The sequence below is a fragment of the Apus apus genome, chromosome 4 (genome assembly GCF_020740795.1).
Source record: "Apus apus isolate bApuApu2 chromosome 4, bApuApu2.pri.cur, whole genome shotgun sequence".
NCBI classification, from domain to species: Eukaryota; Metazoa; Chordata; class Aves; order Apodiformes; family Apodidae; genus Apus; species Apus apus.
This window is the reverse complement of record NC_067285.1, coordinates 82,978,970-82,999,411: the sequence shown is the minus strand read 5'-3', so window position 1 is coordinate 82,999,411 and position 20,442 is coordinate 82,978,970. Positions and strand designations below refer to the sequence as shown.

The 20,442-nt window shown below is 36.7% G+C and overlaps 1 protein-coding gene across 1 annotated transcript in view; it reads left to right on the top strand.

Annotated features, from left to right (window-relative positions):
- The window catches only part of FAT1 (FAT atypical cadherin 1), a 110,626-nt gene extending 91,201 nt beyond the window's left edge, over positions 1 to 19,425 (top strand). The window contains exons 18-30 of the mRNA XM_051617770.1: positions 63 to 206; positions 2,384 to 2,581; positions 6,769 to 7,570; positions 8,488 to 8,619; positions 8,728 to 8,891; positions 9,519 to 9,981; positions 10,473 to 10,626; positions 10,902 to 11,012; positions 11,229 to 11,860; positions 12,103 to 12,240; positions 14,260 to 14,319; positions 16,741 to 16,776; positions 17,716 to 19,425. Coding sequence (XP_051473730.1) covers positions 63 to 206; positions 2,384 to 2,581; positions 6,769 to 7,570; positions 8,488 to 8,619; positions 8,728 to 8,891; positions 9,519 to 9,981; positions 10,473 to 10,626; positions 10,902 to 11,012; positions 11,229 to 11,860; positions 12,103 to 12,240; positions 14,260 to 14,319; positions 16,741 to 16,776; positions 17,716 to 18,341 — 3,660 coding nt within the window. The 3' untranslated portion in view covers positions 18,342 to 19,425. The remainder of the gene's footprint in view (positions 1 to 62; positions 207 to 2,383; positions 2,582 to 6,768; positions 7,571 to 8,487; positions 8,620 to 8,727; positions 8,892 to 9,518; positions 9,982 to 10,472; positions 10,627 to 10,901; positions 11,013 to 11,228; positions 11,861 to 12,102; positions 12,241 to 14,259; positions 14,320 to 16,740; positions 16,777 to 17,715) is intronic.
- Positions 19,426 to 20,442: the final 1,017 nt, after the last annotated feature.

Sequence of the window (20,442 nt, the reverse complement as noted above, 5' to 3'; positions counted from 1 at the left end):
AAAGCAGAGTTTGTTACTCTTTTGCACCCTGGTGAATGTTTGAACATTTTTTTATTTCTTAGATTTCAGGATATACCTTGACAGTTCAAGCTTCAGATACTGGAAACCCTCCTAGAGTTAACACAACCACAGTTAATATAGATGTTTCTGATGTAAATGACAATCCTCCAGTATTCTCAAAAGGAAACTATAGTGTTATAATCCAGGTAAATACAGTTAATGAAGCAGTTAAATCAATAACATTATTCAAGTGTTAACTTGTGACTTGAAAAGTTCTGCAAAATATGATAAACATAATGCTTCAGTTTTGTTTTTCTTTGTTTCAAATTATTTAAGGTTGTCAGTGAGACTACCTACCTCTTAACCCCTTTTAAGGGTTACAAAATTCATATTGTGCACTGTTTAGAAACTTTGTTTGCAAGTTGAGCATGTTCGTTTCTCATGTACTTCATACATGTGTATGTATATATATGTTACACATTGCATTACGCTTATAACATTCTTAGCATCATACATTAGGTTAAATATGTAAGAATTTTGATATTCATTTTTAATCTTAGAGTTACTGCTTAGAAAAAGGTATTATAGGTACATATAATTGTGAAACAAGTGGTGTGCACCATGGCATATAGTTCAAGACTTAATTCCTCTTGGCCTCCTTTGTGATCAAAAGCAGTTGAAACATGAATAGCATTTCATGTTCCTACATACCAATCCTTTGACTAATTTTGTACCTAAGGATAGTAGTAGTGAGCCATATTCTCAAATGGCTGGCATGTACTTGCCTGATTCAGAAAACTCTCTGGTAAAGCAAAGACAGCAGAAGCAGTGTCTGTACTTCATGTCTTCCTGAATCCAGTAGAGAATAAATGGAAGGGAACAAAGGAATTTACATTAAGACCTTTGTAGCAGTAATGTAAGTGAGCTCAGTCCCTTGGGTCCTTTTACTGTTGCTGATTCCTGGCCTTGTACAAAAAATAACTAGGTATCAGGCAATGTTATCTCTTGCACTGTGCCATCCTAATATATTACTTCTGTTTGAGATCATGTACATAATTTGTAAAGGTAGCTTTCTGAAACAGGACAATGATTCATCTCTGCCAAAAATATACAGAGCATGCAAGTAAGATGTCCTGGATCTTTGTTGTTTTTTAAGTAACAGATTTGTATGTTAGTATACTGTCAAAGGCATTTTGATTTCCCCAGTTACAGTCTTTCTTGAAGTGAATGTTGATTAATGTATCACCTAAAACTGTAGACTATACAGCCAATGCCTGTAGCGTTTCCCTCAATTAAAAAGGAAGACTTTGTAGTTTAGATGAGCCTGTCTCAGTATAAGGGTAGCAAAGAAAAGCTGGAGGAGTTGCCCAAGAATGCATGTGGTTACTTCCTGATATATTGGAGATGGATATATTTGGACACAGTTGGAAATGTACTTAGCTGTTATGAAAATCAAATTACTTTAGATGTCCAAATGTAAATATTTGTATTTTAAAACTATGATCCTTGTCTGTTTTGCTGAAAGGAGAAAAAAAAAAGCTTTAACTGCAATATCTGATAATTAACTTGACTTGCTCTCTGAAGAACAATGAGTATGCTTGTTATGAGGAGTTCTTGCAGCTGTGAAAGGACAGCATTTTGTTATCACTGTGCTTCAAAATAATGCTTCTACTTTTTATTTTTGCATTTAAAATAAATATTTTAAAGATCTGGTCAATAATGTAAAACAAATACTCTGGGAAGGGGTGTTACTATTGTTAGGTAAGGTTGTGTGTGTGTATCAGATACATAATAAACAAAACTGTGTGAAGTGTCTGTGAAACCTCAGGCATCCACATGATGCCAACTTGAAAGGATTTTGTGATGCAAATTTTAAAACCTGTTTTTTATATTTTAACTGGACTGTGGCTGTAGCAGCCACAACTGTAGTCAGAACACTAATTTGGGACACAAGGGGTCAAATGGAGGGGGAGTGTGTTTTTCTAGTCCTCCCAATAAAGGCATTGGATTATTCTTAACACATGTTTTAACTAAATTTGAAATTTTTGATGACTTGGTAATTAATCTACAGTAACCTTAATTCAGACCAAAAGTGCAAAATGTAAAGTTTCAAGACTAAGCTACTTTAAAAAATGTAAGACAATGTTAAAAAAACCTAGTTTGAAAAGTAACTGCCTTTCTCCCTAACAATTTTCATCATTATTCTCAGAGGGTGGTATTTTTCTTTGAACAATATTATCATTCTTATTTCTCTTACACTGATTAACTGATTTGACAGTAATTTGATTTTATTTTTTTTTGCTGTTGTTCTGAAAAAGAAATTAGTGTCAGGCTGTATCCTCAATTACAACAAAACCAATGTAATTGTATTATACATTTATAGGAAAATAAGCCTATTGGATTTAGTGTGCTACAGCTAGTGGTGACAGACAAGGATTCTTCTCACAATGGGCCTCCTTTTCTCTTCACTATCCTGAGTGGAAATGAAGAGAGCACTTTTCAGATTAACCAGCAGGGAGTACTGACAACAGCTGCTGCACTGAATCGCAAAGTGAGAGATCACTATTTACTTCATGTTAAGGTAGGTAACGTGACCTCTACCTGTTCTGCATTATTAGTAAAAGTATTTAGTTAACTTTTTCCATCCATTCCCGAGCTGACTCTTTTTCCTGCCTACCCCATGTCATTTTGTCTCAAGATACTGACATGCCGAGTAGTCATTTGAGGTGTATCTCTTGTGGTAACGTCTTCAGAGACGAAGTCTGTTGGTTTAAATGGCAATCTACACAGGTGTAACAGTAGGCTTAATTAAACTCACAGTTAAGGGTAAGGTGTAAGTGAATGTTAACTGGGTGAGTGGTCTTGACAAGCTCCTTTGCCTTTCATGTTAGATGCTGGAAAAGCCAGCAGGGAACAGGTCCCTTGAGCCACATAATACTGGCTGCTGACTTCCTTTCGCCAGTACTGCTTTGACCCTTGAAACTGTGAACTGGACTACACTGGTATCGTGGAAACAGGGATATTGAAAGTTGTGCATTATGGCAGTACTGAAATATTTTTCTGTAGTTGCCACACTCTTTTTCCAATGGTGATTGAAAACATCTTTATTTTTGGAAAACCAGGTCAGTCACCTTTGTCATAGCATTGATACTTGCAGCGCAGTACTTGGAGATTTCAGAATCTTGCAGTGGAAAACAGCATAAAACTCAAAAATTACCCTACGTTTGCTGTTGTTGTGCAAAAAGACCAGACCGTGTCCAGAAATCCAGGTTACATTAGCATAGTTAAGTTCTCTGAAATACTTTTTTTGTAGCCTAATGTAAAAAATGTTTTTTAAATCTTATCCAATCCTTTTTCATTCACTTGTAAATTAAGCAGCTGTGAACAGAAGACTTCAGAGTGGTAGGCTAAAAATATCTGGCCTTAATTCTTACACTTAATTTCCAGAGGAGTTTCAGTCTCAAAATTATTCTCATGTATAATACCATTTCTGAGTAAACACTCACTTGCAGAGTTTTAGAGCAGTACCGTCTGTGTCAGTGTAAAGTGAATTTTGTCTACATTGAGATAATGATCATGTTATATTTACACAGACTCTTAACTCTTTTATTTGGGAAAAGAAAAAAAAAATCCCACGGATACTATTGTTTGCTGGTTGAGTCACTAAGACATCATCAGGAGCCATCAGTGCAAGAACCATCATAGATAAATGTTGCATTTAAATGTAGTTTAGGTAAGAATTGTTTAGTTAAGGGTTTAAGAATTGAGATTAAAAAGGGGATAGGGAGATATATGATTCCTCTGTTAGCCATTTTTTTAATCAATAGTCACCTGCTAATTAGTGGTGGGACAGATAAGCCTTCAGGGTACCTAAGCGATGGCTCTGTTGGCCTTCCTAGGCTACGTAAGTCCAAAAAAGCAGTAGAGCTGGGCTCTCTCGCACTTGCCTAATAGGCTTTCAAGTTCTACACTGATTTCCCAAAGTCACCCTGTTGTTCAGGGAAGAACAACCAGTAATGTTTTTTCCTGCATGTGCAATCAATGTAATACAAGATTCATGTTTTATTTTATATTTTCTCTAAGCAGTAACTAATTTCCATTTATTTTGTTTCTAAAGCATATTCCTATGAATGAAGAGACAGGCAGTTGTCTCTGTTGTGTGTCAACTGTTACATTGTTTTTGTCACATTTCATGAGTTAGCTGCACCTTGGTCAATTCCTAGTGTGCCTGTCTTTTCTGAAGTCTGAGGCACCCATCTAACACTTTCCTCTGGGTGGAATAATGCAATTCTTTCATTTCCAAGCCACTTCCTAGGCTTTAGGGTGCTTGCAAACCGCCTGTAAGTACTTCAGCTATCTTCTCTTTAGCAGAGCCCTTGAAAAGTGCCTTTTTTTCTAGGGAATGAATAAATGCTACTTTAATGGCAAAATAAATGTACTCATCTAGAACAAAGGCTTCTGAAAGATTGTAAACTAATAAAGCAGGCTATACTGATGTGCATTTTTCTGTGCTGGTCTAGCCAATCTCAGTATTTTGGACGTGTCTAATCCTTTGATTTACAAGTTCCCTACCTAGATTCTGGCAATATGTCACTGTCTTTTAATTGTCATTTGTCATCTTACAGCATGATGGCTTTTTAAAAATAGAGTGCTCTAATTTGCCATTATCTTCTCCTTAGTGAGTCACTATACATGAGGATGAAGGCATCTAAGGCTAAAACTAGCATTTCCGTGTCACAAGACATCAGTTGCAATGATAGACACAAAAATAGCTACATTACTTCTGTGGGAAAATATTCTTCCCTTGTTCGTTTTAAAAGAGATATTTCAAAGGCTGTAGGGAGGCATCTTCTCACGTTTACACTATCTTTAATTTCTGCACTTTCATCTTGCCACTCACAAGCCAATGTCTGCATGTGATCTCTTGATACTCACTTTTGTGCTTTAACTGACCTTCACTGGTGTACTTTTCAATAGTGACAGCTTTCACCTTAGTTGCTTTCTGAATGGAATGCTGAGGCAAAGATTGGCTTGTGTTACAGGCATACTTTAATTGGAAACAAAACAAACAAAAAACCAACCCCCCTATGAACAACCCCTCCAATAGACACCCCATGCACCCACTATCACCAACAAATTTTACTTAACACGACACTTTCTATAGAAATAGAATAGAAATAAGGGTATTTTTTTTTTTCCCAACAGCCACCTACATGTGCATGCCACTCACATTTGCTTTCCCTCTCTCCAAAGGAAATAGATTATCCATTAACAAATGTCTCACAGCATTAGCGTGTGAAATCTTCAGCTATGAGTCATACAGTCTTTTGTGCCACACTCTGAAGTCTTCAGTTTAAAACCACAGCAGATTTTTAAATATCTGCACTATTGAAAAAATAATTTCTCCTGAGGCTCTTTTTTCCTACTTGCTGTCCATTTGTTGTAAATCTGCTTGCCTGTTTGTTTTAAGCCCTTTCTTGTTTCCCTCAGGCTTTTCTCCTGTAGCTAAACTGCCTGCCTTCTCTTGTTTCTAGGCAGAATAGGCAAAACAAAACTTTGCCAACTTGAGCTCTCGCTCTTGCTCTCTTTCTCTCTCTCTTGTGTTATTTATATTTGGGTAACTAGAGGGTGGACTTCTAGCCATGCCTGTCTTTTGGAGTTAATGGATGAAGACCTGTAGTTCTGAGACATGCATTACCTTTTAAAAATGCTATGGATATGAGCTCATCCACATATAACCTTGTGCCTGTATTTTTTCCTCTTTTTCTTGAATTTGTATGAAAAATCAAAAGCAGCTTCTCTGCATAGATCTTCAAAGTGTACCAACTACTTGTAGTCACTGTAAAATTATTGCAAAATCTTCTGAACAATATAGGATATCTTCTATCTTCTGAGTCCTGCATATCCCCTTTCTGTCTTCACATTTCTCCGAGTCATCTTTGCCCGTTTCTGTAGGCTCACTTTCAGTAACTGGGAAAGAGCTCTGGGAAAACGATAGATGGGAAACAAGTACTCAGAACAAAAGTGAACCCAAGGGAATGCTCTTTTCTCACTTTTCTACTTTTTTATTTGTTTTGTTTTTACAGTGACAGTGTATGGTTTTGTCAAAAAGGGGGTGGAGAATAGGGAACGTGATGTTTAAAGAGGCTTTAAAATTTAATTAGGATGATTCGGTTAAACATAATTGTCTGAAGCAAATAGCACTACAGGGGTTTTTTTTTCCTCTCCATGATTACAAATCATGAAAGACAACACAATTAATTGCAGCTTTCTACATGTGTTGTTTTCCTTTCCAAGTTCTGTTTGGCATATTACATTTAGATTGTATTCAAGACCACCTCCTCGTAACTGTGAGGCATGTTGTAAATTTCTACTGCATGACTCATTTCAAGTTTGTAAAACGTGTTTCCATGCTTGAAATAAAAAAGCTTCAAGCACCATCTGCTGTCTGAAACCAGCTACTGTGCATTTTCTCTGTATTTGCTAGAAGTGTTAGTAGCTTCCTGGCATTTCCAGATATTGAGAATGCTGTAGACTGTTCATCTTGGAAGAAGTAAAAACATATTTCTGTGTGCCTCCTTATATAAGCTTTTTTTGATTTTCAATATTAACTTTTATGCCAGGACCTGAGTTAAGCAATTTTCATAAAGCATCTTCCTTTAGGAACTTTTTTTTCAGTAGAAGAACACAACTGTACTGTATACCGTACAAATATTTATAGAATTTGAGATAAAGCAAAAATCTAACTCTATCCTCACTTTTCTTTAGGTGGCAGATAATGGAAAACCACCATTGTCATCTTTGACTTACATCGATATTAGAGTTATTGAGGAAAGCATTTATTCTCCAGCAATTCTGCCTCTAGAAATTTTTATCACAGCCTTTGGGGAAGAATATTCAGGTGGTGTCATTGGAAAAATTCATGCAACTGATCAAGATGTTTATGACACTTTGACTTACAGTCTGGACCCCAAAATGGAATCCTTGTTCTCCGTTTCCAGTACTGGCGGCAAACTAATAGCACACAAAAGGTTAGACGTAGGACAGTACCTCCTAAATGTCACTGTTACAGATGGAAAATTTACAACTGCAGCTGATATTACTGTACACATCAGACAAATCACACAAGATTTACTAAATCACAGCATTGCAATACGCTTTGCAAACCTTGCCCCTGAGGAATTCATCGGTGATTACTGGCGCAATTTCCAGAGAGCTTTAAGAAACATCTTAGGTGTGAGGAGAAATGACATCCAGATTGTTAGCTTGCAGCCTTCTGATCCTCCTTCAAATCTTGATGTCCTCCTAAATATTGAAAAGTCTGGTAGCTCTCAGCACCCAGTGAGAATTTTGCTCCACAAGATAAACTCTTCTGTGCCTGACCTGGAGGAGATTTTGGGTGTCCGGATAATTGATGTTTTCCATAAGCTTTGTGCAGGCCTAGATTGTCCTTTGAAATTTTGTGAAGAAAAGGTAACAGTGGATGAGAACATAATGTCAACCCACAGCACAGCCAGATTGAGTTTCGTAACTCCCCGTCATCACAGAACAGCAGTTTGTCTTTGTAAAGGTAAGAAAAGCAGTAAGGAAAACAGTATCCTTGAAAAGGTTGTTGGACAGCCATTATCCACAGGGGAAAATGTATGTTACAGGACAAGATTAAGAACATCCTGTAACCCTCACTGCAATATTTGCCTTATTTTTGTTCAGAGCAAGGAGTAATTATTTCGTGTCTCATTACCTCATTTTAAGAGTTTACATATATGAGCTTATGGGAGGGGATTTTTTTTTTATAGTTACACCTTCATTTTCCATTTTAAGAAACAAGTTTCTTTTTTGTTGCCTGATTGAAATTTCCAGCCATTTTCAGTCTTGTATGCATATAGGGAAGTTCTTGTGAAGTACCTGAATACTTCCTGGTTTTTGCTTAGAGGAATAGCCCACATAGCTTCCAAATTTATCTGGGAATGACACGGTGAACTGGGAGATTAATATTCATTAAGATACATAGAAGTATACGGATTTATAACAGAAAATGAATTTGTCTTTGGCTTTGAGGAAAACAACATTGCTTTTTATAATCATGACTTAACGTTGCTGGGTGAACTTGCACATCTTAAGTATTTAAAGACTGTTCCTCTTCTGTCTCAAATACAAACACACTCTTCTGCTCTCCCCAACCCATTCTGTCCATGTTAAATATCTATATGTTGAAGTTTATGATACTAATGGTAAACTTTAAACCACAACACCAGTTTCCTTATTTTTCCAATTGAATTGTTTAAGTAATCAAGGTATCTATGAATATCAGCCACTATATATGCCATTTGTCTAGTCTGTGTTTGTGCCAGTCATGTCCCATACTGTTCACTTCCTTGTTCTGATAGCTATGAACAACATTTGGGTTGCTTTTAGCTACTGCACTTAAGTGTCTCTTTTCACAATATACCATTACCACCAAAATAAATAATGTATTTTGTTTTACAGAAGGAAAATGCCCCCTGGTGAGTAGTGTGTGTGAAGAAAACCCATGCCCTGAAGGTACTGAATGTTTAGGAGATCCAAAGGAAGGAAAATACACCTGTGTTTGCCAAGACGGCAAAGCTGGACAGTGTCCTGGTAAGAAATTAACTCTTAAAATCTCTGCCTAAAACCATATTACTTTCCAAATATAAATTTGTTTCCAGCCCTGGCTTAACACAATTTATGCTTTTCTGTATTCCTAAGCATCAGCTGGCTCTGCTGTGACATTTACTGGGAGCAGCTATGTGAAATACCGTCTCATGGAAAATGAGAACAAAGAGGAAATGAAGCTGACAATGAGACTTAGAACTTACTCAGCTCATGCAGTTGTTATGTATGCTCGAGGAACAGACTACAGTATCTTAGAGGTATATTAAAATCTCCTAGTGCATATCTCCTCCTCTTTTTTTCTTACAATCTTCTTACTATTTTTATGCCATATTAAAAGATTGAATCACACCATCTCCATAGAATCTTAAAATTGGCAGTTACCTTCAAAGTAGAGTGTGTTATATATCCAGGCAACAAACTTGTACAGGATTTTTTTAATGTGTAAAATGAATGAGTTTTCTTTAGGGTTTATGTAGTTTTATTTAATGTTTTAAAAATAAAACTTTAAAAGACTCAACAAACCCCTGAATTACCTATTTTAAATAACAAAAATTATCTATTTTAAATAACAACTTTAAATTTATTTTCTTGACATATTCATTAAGTTCACACAGAGAAAGTCACTTAAAGCACCAGATTAAAGGTCTTGAAGTATTGTCAACTTTTGATCATGATCTGTGACTTCTTTACAAGAGGAAAAACAATACAAAATATATTTTTTAATTCAAACTACCATATAGAATGAATCATAATTAATGCGGCTGGAATACGTTTTAAGGACACCGCTATCATTCTGTCTCTCCAGCAAGCATGAACTTTTACAGGCATCAGGACTCTTCAAAAATGTGTAGACCATTTGATGATGTTGTGGCTTTCCTCCATAGATTCACCATGGAAGGCTGCAGTATAAGTTTGATTGTGGCAGTGGACCTGGGATTGTTTCTGTTCAGAGCATTCAGATTAACGATGGCCAGTGGCATTCAGTATCTCTTGAAGTGGATGGAAATTACGCACGACTGGTTCTGGATAGGGTGCATACTGCATCTGGCACTGCTCCTGGTACACTTAGGACACTAAACCTAGATAATCATGTGTTTTTTGGTGGTCATATTCGGCAGCAAGGTACAAGACATGGTAGAAGTCCTCAGGTGAGCAATGGTTTCAGAGGCTGTATGGATTCCGTTGTACTCAATGGACAAGAGCTGCCCCTAAACAGTAAGCCACGAAATTATGCACACATGGAAGAATCTGTAGATGTGACTCCTGGATGCTTACTGACTACCACAGAAGGTTGTTCAAGCAGCCCATGTCAGAATGGAGGCATTTGCAATGCACTGTCAAATGGAGGTAAGCTGTGCTATACTTTTCTACTGTTAGTTTTCAAAACTGCTTTTCCACTTCCCTACCTTGAAGGACAAAACAAGTTTGTCAATAATGCTTGCTTTCCCAGAGAGTTGTAGAATGCTGGTTGTTGAGCTGGTGGGAAGGCTGTGTCTGCCTGTGTTCTAGACTCAATTCCTTAAGTAGACAAAGCAGAGATCTAATCTTCAGTGTCAACACCTGATTTCTGTCCTCTTAACTGCTTTAGAGTCTTTCTTTTAAAATGTTGAAACCATAGTGAAAACTCATAGCTTTGAGTTAAGTGAGAGAAATGGAAGTTATCCTTCAATCATAGGCAAGAAAAACCTGTTAGACTTTCCTTCATCTTTCAATAATTTTTTTTTTTCTCTCTCTTTCCTTTCTCTCTCTCTTCAAACAGGTAGGTTGGCAGGGAGGATTTTATCTTAAATCCGGTACAGCCATGTGTGTCTTTAAAAAAAGACTGTATTTGATTTTAGGTTACTACTGCAAGTGTGCACCTTTGTTTATGGGAACTCACTGTGATGTAAATGTCAATCCATGTGCTTCCAACCCCTGCCTTTATGGTGGTACTTGCATCCCTGTCAGTGATGATTTTATCTGCCAGTGCCGAGGACAATACACAGGCCAAAGGTATGTTTGTATGGTTTACTGTACCAACTAACCCCTTTAAAGAATAAGCTATAAATGTAACACTTCTTCTGTTTTCTTTTTATCTGTTTCCCACTTAAAGCTTAGACTTTGAAACCCACTCGAGTAAGTTGAAGTTCTTGCCAGCCCCTGTGTTACAGCCCTGAATCCCACACTAGATACTCACTTGCAGTAAGGTTATAGTTCATTCATGCTTCTTTTTATCTCTCTTTTTTGTTTTGTTTTGGGTTTTTTGTTTGTTTTTTTTGCCTTTGTAGGTGCCAGCTGGGTCCATATTGCAAAGACAATCCCTGTAAAAACAGTGGCAAGTGTATTGACAGTTTGGATGGACCTGTTTGTGAGTGTGAAGCAGGCTTTCGTGGAGAAAGGTACATAGTGTTGCATGTCTCTTGAGTTTTTAACAGTATTATTTAACAGTTAACAGTTCAAATTGGTTGAAATCCGGAACGTGGGTAAAATAGCAAATTCCCTGGCCGGGTACAGTACTGTATGTTAAATATATCCAGAATTTTTGAGAGTGAGGAGACTACAATAGAGGCTACGGATGTGAACTAATGATCATTGCTCTGCTTGGTTTCTGATAGGTGCCTGAGTGATGTCGACGAATGCATCGAAAACCCATGTCTTAATGGTGCCCTTTGTGAGAATACTTACGGTTCATATCACTGCAACTGTAGTCATGGATTTGGAGGAAAACACTGCACAGACATTGTACTTAACAAATATGTTTCAACAGCTTGGAACATTAGCTTAGCTGAAGTGATTGGGATTATTGTTTTCATCGCAGGAATATTCTTGTTAGTTGTGATTTTTGTTGTTTGCCGCAAAGTGATCAGTAGAAAGAAGAAGCAGCAGCCAGAACCTGAAGACAAGCAACTGGGAGCTACAACAGCTTTCTTGCAAAGACCTTATTTTGATGCAAAACTGAATAAGAACATCTATTCTGACATCCCACCACAGGTTCCTGTTCGTCCTATTTCATACACTCCAAGCATTCCAAGTGACTCCAGAAACAATCTTGACAGGAATTCTTTTGAGGGTTCCACTATCCCTGAGCACCCGGAGTTTAGTACTTTTAACCCAGATTCTGTACATGGTCACCGCAAAGCTGTAGCTGTCTGCAGTGTAGCACCAAATTTGCCACCTCCACCTCCCTCCAACTCTCCTTCAGACAGCGATTCAATACAGAAACCCAGCTGGGATTTTGACTATGACAGTAAGAAATGGTTATTTTTTATTTTCTGTTTAAGGTGTGTGCTGGTACAAGTTTAACATGAGTGCAAAGTCTCTCTCAATGCCTTTTGGTACAAAAGGTATTATGACTTCACCGGGATTTGAGTCTGCTGGGGCTTTATGTTCTATTAAGTTTTATAAAAATTCATAGATCTTGGCCTTAAATTTAATTGACTCTTTAATCTCAAATGTATGAATTGTCTCACATGAAACTTTTCCTTTCAGCTAAAGTAGTAGATCTTGACCCCTGCCTTTCAAAGAAGCCTCTAGATGAAAAGAACTCCCATCCTTACAGTGCTAGAGAAAGCATGTCTGAGGTCCAGTCTCTCAGCTCCTTCCAGTCTGAATCATGTGATGACAATGGTAAGTAAAATACAATTATTTTGTACTATCACTTACATTCATTTGTGCTGTCTTTGTATCTATATCTCTTAGTATTAATAGGACTTAATTTATATTGAATATATATTAAATAGCTTATTTAATATATATCTGTATTTACTTATGTTAATACTCAGATCTATTAATTTTTTAAAAGTCTTTTGCCTATCTTACTCCTTATGCTAATTACTTTACCTTAAAATTATATATCCATCCTTCTGTGAGAATATTAGCAGTGAAAATGCAGCACAAGGTGTTCAGAGCTTCATGTTTAAAAGGTGTTAAAAGTGCATTCAAATTTGAGAAACTGTTTTAGGTAATCATTAATTATCACCTCATAATAGATTGAATTTAAGGAATGGCCTCTGCACAAATATAACTTTCACTTTTACGTTCAGCTTTCAGTAAAGCTTTCTGGTGTTACAGTTTCATTTGTTTCCTTCTCTTTTTCTTGCTGCGACCTCAGCTCCCATATGGATCAGATCAGTTCTGAGTGAGAGCAGAGTTTAAGGGACTGCTTGTAAGTTTGATTACTTTAGTAATGAAGGAAGCTGCACAAAAAAGGAATTTTGTTATAGTACAACAGTATATTTGGCTTTCACCATGATTAAACGAATCAATAAAAAATTTCATACATTGAAAAAAGCCAATATAAAAATACTTTGATCACAACTCCAGTCCATCAAAATATAATCAACATACATACTTGTGAGTTTTATTGTTATTCTTTGGAAGCCTTTTACTTTTCCATTGTGACGACAGATGCTTTTACAGTTGATACAAATGCATCTATGTATTCAGAACCATTTCAGACTGATTGGACAAAGTCACAGTTGTCTCATAATCTAATTCACTAACGTTAAGGTATTTTGACCCTTTATTCCAGTTTCTACTTTTCTCTCTGAATGATAAAAAGGAATTTGAAATTCCTTTAGATTAGGAATAAAGAACATTCTGCTTCCCAATGAAGTAGTCATTTGTTCTTAACGGCATGAAAATAAACTTTTGTGTTAATGATTGGTGAAAGTAAAATGGTACGCTACAGTACTCATTGTTTTATCAGTAGAGCTGATACCAACTTTCAGCTTTTTTCCTGTGGTATTAAGTGTTGTGCAGTACACGTTCTTCTCCCCTTTTTTTCATCCCATGTATTTCATACATTCTTACTCATGTTTCTTGTCATGTATTGATTACTCATTGATACATCTTTTCAGAAGAAGTATCTGTAGCATCATAGATGTTGTTCCTTCATTCCTTTTTGGTAGATTCTGAATCCGTTAGTTTGAAATGTGATCCCTGAGCCATGCAAACAAATTGCATATGCTTACTTCATCTTACCCTATAAAGACTAAATCTTTATCCTTTCCAAAAGTATATTGGGAAAGGGAAGACATAAAAAAATACATCAATTTTGATTGTTTTTAAATAAGAATGTCACAACTTGAATTTGGTATTTTTAGTGTGATACCACTGTTCACCCACAACTTAAGCAGGTCAGCAACTGAAGTTTTCAGTAGATGTTTTTTGTATTCTAGGATTTTAGTTCATTTCAGTGAAAATATCTTCCCCTGACCTTCCATTAAAGTGGGGTACAGTCTAAAAGGGGAGGCCTAATAGAATACTCCTTAATTCACACAACACGAGCCTTTAGAAAAGCCTAGCTTCTTGCTGTCTAGATGAAGTATTATGCAAGTGGTGTGTTTAGGCCACATTTCAGAAATTCCAACACAGCTAAAGCAGTTTTGTGCTTGTGTGGAATTTGCTCCAGGAGTAGTTACAAGTACTTTTCCAGGTTTATTGAGAATAAAATTCAGATTTAGAGATGTATTTTACATATTACATGCAGCTGCTTTCTAGATAGAGAGTGAACGTATATGTACACCAATAATCTTCTGTTATGAAATAGTAACAAACTGCTATTTTAGTGTTTTTTGTATATTTGTTTAAAGTGATACTAACTGTAGGTTTGTTTTAATTTGCTCCTTTTATACCTTTTACAAGCTTCCATAGTGACTGTAATACACCTTGTCAATGCTGTTGTTGACTCGGTGGAAAAAGAAGGTATATACATATTTTAATATTTATTTACTGCTTTGGCAGAATAATGCACGTTTGTTTTAAAGTAATATAGTCCTAGCTTATTTGACCTAAAAATATACTTTACTTGGACTTCCTGATACATTTTAGCAAAAAATATATTTATATTGTAGCAAAAAAAATACATTTATATTGTATATCTGTTCATATTTTCCTGTGTATGCTGTATCTACATTGTGGGCAGGTTTCAAAGTGTGATTTCTTGGGAAAAAAAATGTTGGCATAAAAAGATGTTGGTGCTTACTCTCTTCTGAAAATATTCACATTAAAGGTCCCAGAAAAATTAAGACAGCACCAAAGGAAATTACGTACAATACAGTAGATGAAAAAGCAGCAATCCCAGCTTCCATTTTGTCTCCAATCCACATCTGTTGGCACCATGTCCAGCTGAGCAGAATAGGAGTAGTCTGATACCAGGCATAACACCCTTATCAATTTAAGTAGTTACTTATTACCCAGCCTTGCATCAAGTTTGTTTGGGGGTATGTATATATATATTTAAAAAGAGGCAAAGTAGACATTTTCAAGGGAATTTATTTATTTTCTGCTAAAATTTAAGAGCTGACCACTTCTGAGATTACTTCTGAAATAACATCCGCAGTTTGTTTCCTATTTCTTATTTAAACAGTAAGGTTTCCTAGTCCATGTTAAGCCCTTCTTAAAACAAAGTATTTCTAAGAATGTAAAATTAGAGTAGCTAAAGATTCTCTTTGGTTTGTTACTTGAAGTACATCCTGTGTAATGTATGCAGGCACAAAAAAATAGACTTCTAATTACATGCGAGTATTTCCTTACTGTGCACCTACAGACCATAGTTCTAGTCAGTAAAAAAAAAAAATGTAATGAGCAATACTTATGAAAAGGAAAGGTATAAGATTAGAAGAGGCAAAATCTACCAGGGGAAACACTAAATAATTTACTCAGATTTTCTCTGAGATTTTAATTGGTAGAAACTAAAAATAGTGGATGTAGTTCTCAAGTCAAAGTTTAAAGTATTGCTTGGTGGTTCAGTATCACTGTAAGATAAATACAAATAGTTTATGCATTGCAGAATATTTGTAGAGACATTAAAGATGTCCTGCTCATCTATTTCTTAACACTTCAAAGTTTCTACCCTGAATAAGTATTCCTTCTTTCAAAGCTTCTTAGGTAACAAGCTCTGCTTTGAAGCACTCTCAGCAAGGTCAAGTTCTGGGACAGATGGACTTTTCCTTTAATCTCCCTGAGTGGTTTTGTCCACCAGATACCCTGGAAGCATGAACTGTAGCTTGTCTCATTCCAGGACAGTTGTAGGCCTACGTACCCTGCATGGCTCAGGGAAAGGTTGTAGTTACATACTAATCAGCAGTACTGAGTGCAAGAGAAAACACAGCTCCAGTCTAGGAGATTGTCACCTAGAAGGATGGGCACATCAGGTTCTAGTTTTGTTTCTGTATTTTATGATAAAGGGTCTTTGGTTCGGAAGCAGAAGACAGGACCAAGATCTCCCCACTCCTTGGTAAATGTCCTCTAAATCATAAGGCACAGTCTGCTTTTTTGCTTTAGTTTTGCGCCCAGTTTCCTTAGGAAAAAAAAAAAAAGAATATTGTCTTCAGAGTAGACTAGTGGCCAGAACCTTCTCCTGGAGATCAGGCCAGAGATGTTTTAGGAGTCTTTGGTCATAGATAATAAGACTGATACCTCCCTTAGTGTGGATAGCATTGTTACCGTCTGGGCTAGGTTAGCTTGGGAAAAAAAAAAAAATAGGAAATTCCCTGCAAGAGTCAACTTCTGTCTCTCCAGTCTTCCAAAAATAGATAAATTATTAATAAATTATAAAGGTTTAAAATTTGTCTGATAACACAGGACAGTTCTCTGCTGAGCACAAGTTGTTGGGATTGCTGTGTAAAGGGGAGCGGGTCTCCCCAGTACACAGTGTATGGAAGCTAGATAATAAAGTGAGGATTCCCATCTTAGCTTAAGATACTTCAAAGTGTAAGTCCTAATGGATGCAGCCCCGTATTGAAAACCAAGGGGCTACAAGGAAAGAAAAAGAGAATCAGACCAAGTCTTGTTAACCTTTTCAGCAGAAGCCCTAGATGTACTGATAGGAGGATGTTGGCAAATGACAGATTTTGCCACTATGTAGCTATGTCCCAGGTGGGCTGTACATTAACTCAGTAGCTATTGTACAATTCAAGTCTAACAAAGAAGGAGCCTAGGATAAAAAAAAAATAAAAAGCACCAATTCTTGTAAAGCTAAGCGGCATATTTTGCCCACTAAAAATGGACAAAAGCAGTGGGAACATCATAGTGACAGTCATTATTTGTCTTCACATCAGTTCTACTATTTGATTCCTAACTTCATATGTTTTCTCCTTTTTCTTCTCATTCTGCCACCTAAAGAAACTTTTGCTGTTCCTGACCTCAGCAATTCAAGAGGTGACTTCTGCATGCAGTTCATTGATGTTCACCAAAATATTTCCGTTAATACTTGGTTTTAACCCAGACTTACTATCAGTTGCTTGCTGTGCATTTGTCTCCAGTGACTACTCTTTACTAGATTTGCACCTTTTTACAGTTCTGTATTATTTTCCTTTTTGGTGTCTAGATGAGAAAAAGTTATTTTTTTTAATGAGCTTAGGCTTACATCTAGTTTCCAGCAGCACAATACAAACTCACCCAAGGGGAGTTTGCAAGAGAGGATCAAGTTTGGTCATTTCTGCATGATTAAGCTCAATTTTCCTGGTTTGTTCTTGTATTTGAATGTGGAATGTCTTCACTAATAGCCAAAGATTTTTATCATAGGTGTCACAGTTAGTCTAGAGCTAACAGCATTTGGGGAAATGAACTTTACAACTCATTTAAGGGGTAAAGTGGCTTTAAGTGGTCTTGGACACTTTACCAATTAGAAATTACTTCTTTTAAGTAAGAAAAAATATGGTTTATATATGCTACATACATCCTTAAGAAAAACAGGCAGCTGTTACCACCCTAACTGTTATTACTCATTTACTAAGAATTTAGCTGCACCAGGGAGGCTGTTGGTTCTTTGCTATCCCATGAACAATTCTATACCATTATGCATTGTGACAGCACATTCCATAGGTGATGTACAGCTCTTCCTATGTTAGGTGAGATGTTTGAGAAAATGTTAAAGTTCAAGAGTTGAGTGATGCAATATCTAATGCATGGCATAATGTAAAGTTGTGTTGTGTTGAATGTCTTCTGTGGAACTGGGGCAAACTGCTCTTTAATTAACAAGTAGTGTCCTAATCACAGTGATTGCATTGTCTTAATAAACATGTTGACTTCTCAGTTCAGATTGACTTGAAGACAAGAGACTAATACTACTTCTTTAAAAAACCCACAACTTTTCAGGTTATCACTGGGATACATCAGACTGGATGCCAAGTGTTCAGTTGCCAGGTATCCAAGAGTATCCAAATTACGAAGTGGTTGAGGAGTCAGCTCCCCTCTACACAGATCCAAATGCCATCGATACAGACTATTACCCTGGCGGTTATGACATAGAAAGTGATTTTCCACCTCCACCTGATGACTTTCCTGCACCTGATGAGCTTCCACCATTGCCACCAGAATACAGCGACCAGTTTGAGTCAATACAGCCACCCAGAGACATGCCAGCCGTAGGTAGCTTGGGTTCTTCTACAAGAAGCAGGCAGAGATTTAATCTGAATCACTACCTTCCCCATCACTATCCTGCAGACATGTCAGAACCTCAGACCACAACCAGCGGTGTCAACAGCAGTTACAGAGAACCTTATGCTCCTTACACATTAGGGTACAATAGAGACTTTGAAGCACCCACTGTAGACAACATGTCCATGTCTGTGTATGCTTCCACAGCTTCATGCTCCGATGTGTCAGCATGCTGTGAAATGGAGTCTGAAGTCATGATGAGTGACTATGAGAGTGGTGATGATGGTCATTTTGAAGATGTGAAAATTCCTCCACTTGATTCTCAGCAACACACAGAAGTCTGACATACTCAACAAAAGTGCCTGGACTTTAAGAAACTTTGTCAATTCTAAAACAACTTTCAAGAGCTTTTATTTTTATTTTTTTCTTTTTCCCCAGCCACCATGAATGCTTTTGTTTCAGTGAGCTAAACTGGCATGGCAGCATTGGATCCTGCAATTCATTTCACTAAATCAGCCTATTTCCATTTCCTGACCTACTGTAATTGAGTAGTTCCAAGATTTTCAGTGGCTGCGCCATTTCTGAACATCCTTTTTGTACTTACATTATCTATGTTAAAAATATCACGTACCACTTCTCCATGGTAGCATGATGCATATATTTATATAGTTCTAATGCAAGTCATTTTTCTCCTACTTTTTGTAAATTTTATGTACAGTTTTGATTTTAATAGTTTTAACTAGATTTTGTAGATATTTTGTGAATTTGTTTTCCACTGAAGATAGTGGTGTTAGTGTGCCATTAAAATCTAGCACCCTGACGTACTATAATCAGGGCATCACTATGTATTTCCCTGAAAAATCAAGGTTTGACATTTCATAATAAAAAAAAAATCAACATACTTACATAATTCCAAATGTACATAGGTTAGGTCTGATGTTTTTCTGGGTCAGCTACATGGAAATGTCTTAAATGGGTTGCTGTATTTTAGAACTGTAAACATTTTTTCCCTTCTTGGAAAGTGTGTTGGGGACCCTCTACATACCAGTTTAGAACCAAAACCACCATGACACAGTTTTTATAGTGTCTGTATATTTGTGATCCAATGGTCTTGTAAAGGTTTTTACTGAAAATTACCATTAGCCAGTCTTTCTTACTGACAATAAATTATTAATAAAATACTTTAGCTTTGCTCTGTGTATCTCTATTATATAATATACAATTGACAAAGCATTCAGTGCAGCATTTTTTAAGTCTGTATATGTTTTGTACTGTATTCATTTACTTGCTCTAAGCAACACATTTTCCTCAGCAATCCAACTGCAGCTATGTTAGAGATGCTCACTAGATGGCAGTGTGTGTCTACTTCATGGTGTTTTTAATAAAAAGTAATCGGGCCAGTATGAATAAAGATTGATGGGTATCAAACTTCAGTAGCCTTCTCGGTAGTTTGCATTTTTCTTTAAACATATAATATCTGCAATGTAAATTACTGAGTATTTTTTCTGAAGTCCCAGAAAACCCAGGCTCTCTAAAGCAGCTTCTTCCTTTCTGAATCACCTGAACAGTGATTAATAGTTATGCACTTGCATGCTGAAATTTCTGTGCCAATTTCTGAGTTTGTGATAAATACATTGGGATTTTTATGCAATTATATTTCAGTTGAACTCTTGCACGAGTTCACACTAGAAGTTTACCTTGAAGAAGTCAAGACAGGATACACTTTAGCTGTATATTATCCACCTGCTTTTCTGACTAGAACAAAGCCTCTAACAATGTTCTCTAGCATAAATTTGCCTCTTGCATGAGAGACACTTCTTAAGGTCAGAACAGATTTCCCAGCACGTTAGTGAATTTTTAATATATCCTGGCATCATTTGAGCTCTGCCTCTGTTTTTTCTACTGTCTCAAAATTCTGTAGCTTGGAAAGGTACAACATTGCAGATTCTCTGGGGCATGAGAGCTAAGCCTAGGCCATGCACCAGCTGGGGAGAACAGGGTACTGGATTTGTATTTAGAGTGTTATTTATGCATAAAATGGAAAAACACCCACCCTGGCAGCTGTTTAATGGAAATGGATGAATTACAGGACAGAGCCCAGAGCCAGGCACAGACATTCCTCAGTGTTAAATTGTTTATATGCAGGTAAGAATCTCATGATTTACGTAAAAAGGCTGCCATAAATTAGTTGAAATCATGTTCTGGCTGTAAGCTGCAATATTCACCCTGATAATGAAGAGCTTTTTCTACACTGGCCACAGCCATAGCATTTTCTTACTAGCTTTAAAATAAACTTGCAGAACTGCCAGTAAAGGGTATCATGCACTCTACAGTAGTTAGGATCACTGGTTAAGGTCCATCCTGAGCTATGAAGGTTAAGCTTAGTAGCATTTCTGCTCAAAATTTCTTAATAACTGCTTCTCTGTAGGAATGACACTTTAAGAG